Consider the following 10475-nt stretch of genomic DNA (forward strand, 5'->3'; position numbering starts at 1 on the left):
CACTTGTTGTTTTAAAGCCATTGGACACGTTCAGTAAACAGTATTGTCCAAAGGCCCACACTTCGTGTATCTTAACTTATATTATAAAATAACAAACCTGTGAAAATTTAGGCTCAATCGGTCATTGGAGTCGAGAAAAAATAACGGGAAACCCCATCCTTGTTTCAAGTTTCGCCTTGTCATGACTGTGTTTAAAATCCTTAATTCTCGATATCGAGAATTGATAATTGTTTTAATATTTTCTCAAAAAGTAAAGCATTGCATGGAACAATATTTCAAGGGAAGTCTTTCAACCATTACCTTCTGTAAACCCTGTATCTTATTTGTGAATCTGTGATTTTTTTTATTTTTTTTCTGTTCAGAAAGTGTCCAATGGCTTTAAGCATGACACTTACCCATGATAAGGGTATTCAAAATGATTGTTTTTACACAATTAAAATCTATTTATAGTCATATGACTCAATTTCCTTATTGATTGAAAACATTTTGAATGAAATTCAGCAAGGTTCACAACTTGACATTTTCATTCAAGCAGGTCTTGAATATAGCATTATTATTAAAGTTCTCCTTCAACCTCCTTCCCCATCAGCCTATTGCGATCTTGAAGAGGACTCGTGCCTCCTTGAGACCGAGCTAACCCAATACAGATTGTGTAACCTTCACCTCTCCTGCGTCAGGAGTGTCTTTTAGACAGACATGTACATTATAAATGGGCACTGTTATTATTATATGTTACTGACAGAAAAATTGTCTTCAACATTCCCCCCTTTCAGCCTATTCCGATCTTGAAGATGACTCATGCCTCCCTGAGACCGAGCTAACCCAATACAGACCCTGTAATCTTCACCTCTCATGCCAGACCTACACCTGGCAGGTAGAAGCATGGGGGGAATGCTCAGTGAACGGAACGGCTGCTGGAAATTGTGACCGAGACTCTGGCGTCCAATACAGAGAGATTTCATGTGAGAAAGATTCAGGTATGCCTAAATTGATGTGAGGAGTTGTGGCCGAGCGGTATAAAGAGCCAGTCACACTGCAGAGATAACAAAAACAAAATTATCATGTTAACAATGCACGCCCTCGATTGGTTGAATAAGCGTGCGCGTATTCTGCGCTGAGCAGTTCAACCAATAGAATACGTTCTCTGTGCATTGTGATCATTTTCTTCATCGCTGCAGTGTGACTGGCCCTTTTTTTATCGGCCCAAACTCTGGTTTTGGCCGGAGCAGAGTGCGGGATCAAATCCTAGTCATGACACTTTTGCCTTTTGAGCAAGGCACCTCAAACAAAGATATTGACAAAATAAAGAGACCATCGATTTATGGGCTAGATAGCTTAGCTCGTAAAGCGCTGTCACGTTATTTCAAAGGTTGGGGGTTCAAGTCCCACCTGAGTGAATTGCCAGTGGATTTTCTTCACAATACCAAAGAAAATTCTAAGTATAGAGTGTCTAAAACACATCTGTGTAATGGTAACAAACAAATTATCATGCTTCTCTCCACCCAGGGGTAAAATGGGTACCTGTGAGGGCAGTTAATGTGGAGGTGGCAGGTTAATTTCTGGCTCAAATAAATTTTTCTTTATTCAACCCTAGATTGATTCTTTTTTTTTTAAGGCGTAGCCCAAGACGAGACGTTCTGCGATCCTTCTTCCAAGCCGTCTGGATCCCGTCCTTGTGAGGTCCCTTGCCCAGCAGACTGTAAGCTATCTCCCTGGAGTGCCCTCTCAGACTGTAGTCAGACATGTGGTGACAACGGACACAGGATACGCTCTCAGAGAATCGTCCAACTCTCGGCAAACGGTGGCGCTTCGTGCCCGGGTGAAGCAAATGAAGATGGTAAGTGACTTAAAGCCATTGGACACTTTCGGTAAACAGTATTGTACAAGGCCCACACTTCGTGTATCACAACATATATATAAAATAACACACCTGTGAAAATTTAGGCTCAATCTGTCATCCAAGTCGGGAGAAAATAACGGGGAAACCCACCCTTGTTTCCGCACATTTTGCCGTGTCATGACGTGTTTACAGTAAATCCATAATTCTCGCTATCGAGAATTGATAATAAAAAATTAAACAACTCTGTACCGAAAGTGAATAATGGCTTTAAAGGGAAGGTACATGTTTGGTAAATGTCAAAGACTAGTCTTCTCACTTGGTGTATCCCATCATAACCATAAAATAACAATCCAGTGAAAATTTGGGCTCAATTGGTCGTCGAAGTTACGAGAAAATGGTGAAAGAAAAAACAACCAGGTTTGCAAAACATAAATGTTTGAGAGGTGTATGGGTAGGGCCCATGTCAGTTTAATATATATCTCTGCCAGTTGGGTTACTGTGACCGTAGGGTGTGTGGTGGGTGGATATAATTGGGGTGACTGAGGAAGCCGTTATGACGGTTGCGTCATTGGTTTGTGTAGGTGGGGGTGAGACCGTGGGGATATTTTTTCAGATCCCCTTTGACACTTTTCACCTCCAATTCGTTACCCGTAGGTGTACTTTTCAAAATGGAGACATGTGACAATCTGCCCCCCTGCTACAGCTACCAATGGAATGCTGGGAACTGGAGTGAGTGCGAGGTAGTGGGTATAGATTGCGGTAAAGGACTACAGACTAGGGAGGTGCATTGTGGGAGGAGTGACGGAACAACTGTTGAACCAGGTAATGTGAAGATTTACGTGCTATGCTATTCTTCAAGAGAAGAGTTTGATTTCTTTTTAATGGTGAGAAAATAGAGTTAGCTGTTACAAACAACTTACCAACCAAATGGACCGATGGTATAAATGCAACAAAATAGTTTATGGCCTCAAGTTTCGACCCTAGCAGAGTCTTTCTCGAAAGCTAAAAAAATGCGGTTATCAAAGGTACTCTGTTTAAAAAGGGGAGACCGCCAACATCAGGCTAAAAAGTGGACAGCCGACACTTTAAACCAGAGGTCAGTGGTTCAAATCCTGCTCTAGTTAACTTAACATTAAGAGAAGGGGTTTACCCATAGAGTAATATATAAGAACTAGAGGGCGCACTGGTGATGCTGCTTGCACAAACGCGACGGGACCGCAAGGAGATACGTGCGCCATTCTGCACGCGCATTGAATATGAAGAATATGTTGGAGTTTGTGTTTATTGAAAGCTGAAGCGATGCTTTTTTGTTCAACTTACAAAATGGCCGCACAAACACACGCTAAGCAATGCCTGTTTGTTCAACTTAGAAAATGGCCGCCTGCGCGCATGCCGGGGCGCGTATCTAGGCCAGTGTGCCCTCTAGTTCTTATATATAACTCTATGGGTTTACCCCGTTCTTTGTGGCAATAATCGACGGCTGCCCTTTGCAATATTTCTTGCTGATTATGCTGCCCTCAACGTTTTGCACTCATTTGAAAAATTGTAAAAATTCTTTTTTTTTAAACATTTATTTAAGAAAATCATGCAATAAAAACATGTGTAAGGTCCCCGCTCACTTCCTTTTTTGGAAGTTGCATCCTTTTTTTTTAAAACCATCTTAGACGGGAAAAATAAAATTGGAAAACAAAAAATTGGAAAATAAATTTGTGCAAGTAAATTTTGAAAACTAAATTAAAAAAAAACAATTAAAAAAAAAAATGTTTTGAAAACCACATTTATTAAAATAGCCTACAAAAAATGTGAGGGGCTGCCATTTAAAAAATAACCTTCCTTTATTCAAAAATTTTGGCAGCTAAATTTTTGTTTTGCTTTATTCCACACAGGTGTGTGTGTCCGTGAGGTTCTGTCTACCCCACCCCCATCCCATCAGCAGTGTATCCTACCCTGTGCTGGTGACTGCTTACTCTCTGAGTGGTCTGTCTTTGGTCCATGTATCCGCAGCTGTGGACTAACGGCTCATACTGGTTACTGTAGGATGCAATCAAGGGCCATTATAAGTATTGGTAAGTTTTAAAGGCACTGCAGCCGATTTCTCGAAACCCTGGGATTTTTTTTAATTTTTTTTTAAAACGAGGCTAAAAGCCACTCTAGGTTAAGGGCTACAAGGAAGACAACATAGACATGCAGAAACTCAGTGACGCTGAAGGTAGGAATTGACATTCCTCTTAAAAGATGGAAGATCATAGGATGAAGGGAAACATGCACCAGGCAAGGAGTTCCAAAGAGATGCAGTTCTTGAGTGAAATACGGTTCATACTTCATGCGAATGCAAAGCGAACTTGACGTGAATTTGACGTCACAACCCTCCTTTTGCAGTGATATTCGCAAGTGAGTTGAGCAGAGTTGAACTGCTGCAAATTTTTTGTTGCGAATTTGTGACGTCAACATTTGTATCGCATTCGCATTCGCAGGAAGTATGAACTGGGCTTTAGGACGAGTAACTCATCCTAAATTAGGATGGGTTCAGTGCGTCTTACTAATACCTCTATTGAATACGAAACTTAACTCGTCCTAAGTCCTAAGGTTAATCCTAAGTTAGCCGGAGTTTGGTTAAACGGACGGCTGGAGACTATTGAAAAGTACTTAAAGATGCTACATGTATGTCAGATTTTTGGCCGATTTGACCCCAAAGTTTTGATTTAAAATTCAATAGGTATTTTGATGGGGCTCGAGAAAGTTACAAGCTTTCATTTGAGCCATTGCTCGAAAAAGTCCGCCAATTATTAGTAGCAGTGAAATTAAGTGCTCAAAATTAGTTTTTGTCGGTATCCCGACAATATATCACATGACCAATTCTTATGTGTTTTATAAGAAACGTTTTAAATTTTGTCATGGTTCGTGACCATTAAAAGTAAAAGTTAAAGACTTCAGGCCTGAATTTTTTTTTATGCATCTGAAAGCACACAATGTTTGCAACAAGGGTGTTTTAAACTGGTCTGAATACTGGTCTTTTACAATTACCAAAGTTGTCCAGTGCATTGTTAAAGGCAGTGGACACTATTGGTAATTACTCAAAATAATTATTAGCATAAAACCTTACTTGGTAACAAGTAGTGGGGAGAGGTGGATAGTATAAAACATTGTGAGAAACGGCTCCCTCTGAAGTAACATAGTTTTTTGAGAAAGTCGTAATTTTCCATTTGATTTTGAGACCTCAGAATTAGAATTTGGGGTCATGAAATCAAGCATCTGAAAGCACAAAACTTTGTGCGACAAGGTCATTTTTTCTCTCATTATTTTTTCGCAACTTTGACGACCATTTGAGTTCAAATTTTCACAGGGTTGTTATTTTATGTTTTTATGCATATGTTGAAACCAAGTGAGAATAGTGGTCTTTGACAATTATAAAAGGCGTCCAGTGTCTTTAATGCCAGATTTTACCAGAGGACACAGATTCGAGTCCCTCTCTTATAATTTTGTTTTTCAACCCAAGTTTGAAATGGGCTTCATTGATTGCAGATCCAGTCACGGATAATGCAGAGGAGTTGTGCCCTCACATCACCAGCAGTGACTTGATGAACTATGAGCCTTGTGATGATCCCAGCTTCATGTATGACTGGCAAGTAGGAGCATGGCAGAGCTGTCTGCTTAATGAAGGTGGGTTTAAGTCACTCAGTTATGTAATACCAACGATTACTCATTGAAACTCATAATACTCACACTGCTTGATGAACTACGAGCCTTGTGATGATCCAAGCTTTATGTATGACTGGCAAGAAGGAGCATGGCAGAGCTGTCTGCTTAATGAAGGTGGGTTTAAGTCACCCAGTTATGTAATACCAACGATTACTCATTGAAACTCATAATACTCACACTGTTTGATGAACTACGAGCCTTGTGATGATCCAAGCTTCATGTATGACTGGCAAGTAGGAGCATGGCAGAGCTGTCTGCTTAATGAAGGTGGGTTTAAGTCACTCAGTTATGTAATACCAACGGTTACTCATTGGAACTCATAATACTCACACTGCTTGCTGAACTACGAGCCTTGTGATGATCCAAGCTTTATGTATGACTGGCAAGTAGGAGCATGGCAGAGCTGTCTGCTTAATGAAGGTGGGTTTAAGTCACTCAGTTATGTATTACCAACGATTACTCATTGAAACTCATAATACTCACACTGCTTGATGAACTACGAGCCTTGTGATGATCAAAGCTTCATGTACATGTATGACTGGCAAGAAGGAGCATGGTAGAGCTGTCTGCTTAATGAAGGTGGGTTTAAGTCACTCAGTTATGTAATACCAACGATTACTCATTGAAACTCATAATACTCACACTGCTTGCTGAACTATGAGCCTTGTGAGGATCCAAGCTTCATGGATTACTGGCAAGAAGGAGCATGGTAGAGCTGTCTGCTTAATGAAGGTGGGTTTAAGTCACTCAGTTATGTAATACCAACGGTTACTCATTGAAACTCATAATACTCACACTGCTTGCTGAACTACATGTATGAGCCTTGTGATGATCCAAGCTTCATGTATGACTGGCAAGTAGGAGCATGGCAGAGCTGTCTGCTTAATGAAGGTGGGTTTAAGTCACTCAGTTATGTAATACCAACGGTACTCATTGAAACTCATAATACTCACACTTCTTGCTGAACTATGAGCCTTGTGATGATCCAAGCTTCATGTATGACTGGCAAGAAGGAGCATGGCAGAGCTGTCTGCTTAATGAAGGTGGGTTTAAGTCACTCAGTTACAATGTATGTATTACCAACGATTACTCATTGAAACTCATAATACTCACACTGCTTGATGAACTACGAGCCTTGTGATGATCCAAGCTTCATGTACATGTATGACTGGCAAGAAGGAGCATGACAGAGCTGTCTGCTTAATGAAGGTGGGTTTAAGTCACTCAGTTATGTGATACCATTGATTACTCATTGAAACTTAGTGGTACATGTAGGTGTCTGTTCTTGCGGGTACAACCATGTGTAAATCTCTTGAGTGGGAGTGTTGGCTCTGAAAAGAGCCAGTGTGGTCTCAACGTTTCGCACAGTATACTCTGCTGGTCTTCACAGTAAGAGGAGGTTAAAAAAAAATATAGTTAACTTTTCAATCCTTACAAAAATCGTGAAGATCACAGATTTACATAAAACTTACATGGTCTTATGATGATGATAGTAGAAAACATCCCTTGAAATATTTCATATATGATGAGAAATAAATAATCTAACTTGGCGTTTGGAGTTTATTGCTCAGTGAGCATTTTATTCATTTTTATTTTGGCATCGATGAAATGCAAAACTTGTAATCGGTTTTTTACTATTCTCTCGTGACCCAGATGGCCGATCAATCTTGAACTTCTAAAAGTTTGTCAGTTTATAATAATAATAATAATAACACAGCATTTATAAGGCGCACTAAATCTGGTCAAAAAAAACATTTAAAATTCTCAAGTGTTGGGGAAAGCAAGTGTGAACAGGTGTGTCTTGAGTTGCTGCTGAAAGATGGAAATGTCATGGATTTTCCTGAGGTTTTCAGGGAGTGAATTCCAGAGCCTGGGTGCTGTAATGGAAAACCCCCTGTCCCCGTAGCTGGCTAGACGAGACCGGGGAACAAGGAGCATGTTGTTGGTGAATCTAAGACCCGGTCTTGTAGTACGGGGAGTCAACAGGTTTTGAATATAGAGTAGGGCTGAACCTTGGAGTGCCTTGAAAGTGAGAATGATTATTTTGAATTAGGTATATGGTGGATTACATTAAGTGCTTACACTGACAGCAACTGTTTTGTCAGTAAAAACCAAGTCTGTGGAATGTTCCTTTAACTTTAACGTAGGGTGTCGTGGCCGAGTGGATAAGAACACCAAACTCAAGCTCTGGTGTTTCTGTTCAGCAGAGTGTGGGTTCGAATCCTGGTCGTGACACTTGTGTCCCTGAGCAAGACACTTAACTATAATTGCTTCTCTCCACCCAGGGGTAAATGGGTACCTGTGAGGGCAGAGATGGTTCTTGTGATTGATTTAGCCGAGTAGCGCATATTAATGTTGCACAAGGCTGTATACTCCCCACCAGGGAGCTGAGATGGTTTAAGGAGTGATTATAAGGCCCAGTGACCAGGGGTAATAATGTGAAGCGCTTTGGGACGCCCTCCGGGTGTGAAAAGCGCTATATAAAAACGGGTTATTATTATTATTATTATTCAATCCTTACAACTGATACTACAGGTGATGAATGTGGAGAAGGTAGTGAGCATCGGAGCATCCTGTGCCAGCGGAGTGATTCAACCTTCGTCCCTCTACATTTCTGTGAATCATCTGCTGCTACTCCACCCAGCACCCAAGCAGCATGTGATGTTCCTTGTGTCGTAGACTGCATTGTGTCAGAGTGGATGGCATGGTCACCTTGTACACAAGCCTGCGGAAGAGGTATGCTTGTAGCATCCGATGATTATCCATATTGGACAGTACCTGTCAAATAATTAATTTTTGAGCATAGTGGCAGTTATTGTATTCTTTGATATTCATCATGTTCATTCGATATTGTATAATATTGCACAGCCTAATGTTTATCAAACCCCGTTCTAATGCGTTTTTCACTGCAATGTACACAAGCCTGCGGAATGCTCAAAAATCGTACCGAAAAAAAAGAGTATCCGCTTAAGGTGATCCCCTGGCTGCCGCTTCCCAGGTTAATTATATCCTAATTTGGGTGTGATCCCTGGCTACACGGCAGTTAACGGTTGTATGGCTTCTGACTGGCACCCCCGAACAAAGATATTGACAAAATAGGGACACCACCAATATACATGTAGGGCTAGATAGCTCAGTTGGTAGAGCGCCGGCACGTTAATCTGGAGGTCGTTGGTTCGAACCCCACTCTAGTCAATTCTTTGTTTAACCCCCAAAATCATTTTAAAATTTACTCAGTCAGTTTCCCTTGTGGTTTATATTGATACATGAAAATAAGTTCTGATGGAAGAGGTAAATTTTACTTTAAAAAATACTGATGGAATGTCAAGGAAGCATCACTGCATCGGCTCCCAGTTAGAGAACGCATAACCTTCAAAATTGTCACTCAGGTCTACAAGATCCTTCACACCCAATCTCCATCATATCTGGTTGAACTTTTACATTCCCATAACTCTAAGACTGATGATTAATACAGGCAACGACTCCGCTCATCAGCTGATCAGACCTGGCTTTCTGTTCCTAGAACTAGACGGAAGTGTGCGCAATATGCCGATAGATATGGAATAATTTGCGCAATATGAAGATCGTGCATGAATTATTTGCCCAATTTGAAAACAATGCAGGAATGATTTGCGCAATTTGACGTTAGTGCTGGATTGGTTTAGCGCCCCGAAAAAAATTAACCCTGTGGAGAACCCTGGTTACCTGTGTGCAAAAGCCTCCTCAAGACATTTCTGTTTCCCAACCCATCCTAGTTTGTTTGTTTTTCTTTTTGTCATAGTCTCATGTAAAGTGCTCTGTTCTCCGTAGAGCGATTTATAAATGCTTCGTAGTATTAATATTATTATCAAATACTTATCCATATTTGATTCTGCGACAATGCACTCTGCATTCAATATTGGTAAAATATCGCACTGCCACTTGTGTGTATATGTACTTGATGAATATTCATATGCTTATGTGATCACTAGTTTAACTTAATGAATATTCATGACAGGATTGAAGACCAGGATGAGGGATATTCTACAGCAGAGTGCCAATGGTGGGCGGAGCTGCCCACCTTTGATTGACAGCATGATTTGCATAGAGATGATGTGTGACAAACTAGAGTGGGAGGTTTCAGAGGTAATATGCAAATTTTGAATATTATATTGATTTTGTTACCCGAGACCATGTAAAGGAACTGGTCGCCGTTGTTAATTGTCAGAGATCAGTTTTCTCACTTTTTGTTGTACATGTACCAACATACATGTATGCATACCACAATAAATCTGTGAAAAATTGGACTTTGCAGTTGCAAGAAAATAATGAAAAAAGAAGAAACCCTTGTTGCGCAAATTTGTGTCTTTAAAATGCCTTCTGAAAAGCTTTAGGCTTGAAGCCTTGGGCAGTCAGCAGCACCACTGGCTTATACGATGTGCCCTGGTTGGACAGGAATTACATGGAGATAACAGGTGTGAGTTGCCAGACAAAAAGGATGTTTTTATTATAGCCTCTGGTTTTTTTTTATCCTCTTTACTAAATGGAGCTTTCCTGTGGATTCTGACTGTCTGTATTTTTGTTCTTTGATTTTTAGTGGGGCCCCTGTGAGGTTATTGACCCACGAAGCAACTGCGGTCACAGTGCACAAGTCCGGACGGTCTCTTGTAAGTCTGGGGAGAGCTATGAGTTGGAATGTGCTAAGCGGTTTCCACATCCTGACACAAGCAGGCATTGTGTCTTACCATGCCCAGGTAGGTTTGGGGGTTGGGGGTTAGGACAGTCTCTTGTAAGGCAGGGGAGAGCTATGAGTTGGAATGTGCTAAGCGGTTTCCACATCCTGACACAAGCAGGCATTGTGTCTTACCATGCCCAGGTAGGTTTGGGGGTTGGGGGTTAGGACAGTCTCTTGTAAGTCTGGGGAGAGCTATGAGTTGGAATGTGCTAAGCGGTTTCC

At 40.9% G+C, this 10475-nt stretch overlaps 1 protein-coding gene across 1 annotated transcript in view; it reads left to right on the forward strand.

Annotated features, from left to right (window-relative positions):
- The window catches only part of LOC117305698 (thrombospondin type-1 domain-containing protein 7B-like), a gene marked incomplete at its 3' end in the record, with an annotated part of 29010 nt that extends 18742 nt beyond the window's left edge, over positions 1-10268 (forward strand). Inside the window, exons 8-15 of the mRNA XM_033790569.1 lie at positions 774-977; positions 1616-1837; positions 2495-2662; positions 3727-3906; positions 5363-5500; positions 8075-8275; positions 9537-9664; positions 10116-10268. Of these exons, the coding sequence (XP_033646460.1) occupies positions 774-977; positions 1616-1837; positions 2495-2662; positions 3727-3906; positions 5363-5500; positions 8075-8275; positions 9537-9664; positions 10116-10268 (1394 nt within the window). The remainder of the gene's footprint in view (positions 1-773; positions 978-1615; positions 1838-2494; positions 2663-3726; positions 3907-5362; positions 5501-8074; positions 8276-9536; positions 9665-10115) is intronic.
- Between the last annotated feature and the right edge of the window lie 207 nt (positions 10269-10475).

Source organism: Asterias rubens, unplaced genomic scaffold (genome assembly GCF_902459465.1).
Source record: "Asterias rubens unplaced genomic scaffold, eAstRub1.3, whole genome shotgun sequence".
In the NCBI taxonomy this organism is placed as follows: domain Eukaryota; kingdom Metazoa; phylum Echinodermata; class Asteroidea; order Forcipulatida; family Asteriidae; genus Asterias; species Asterias rubens.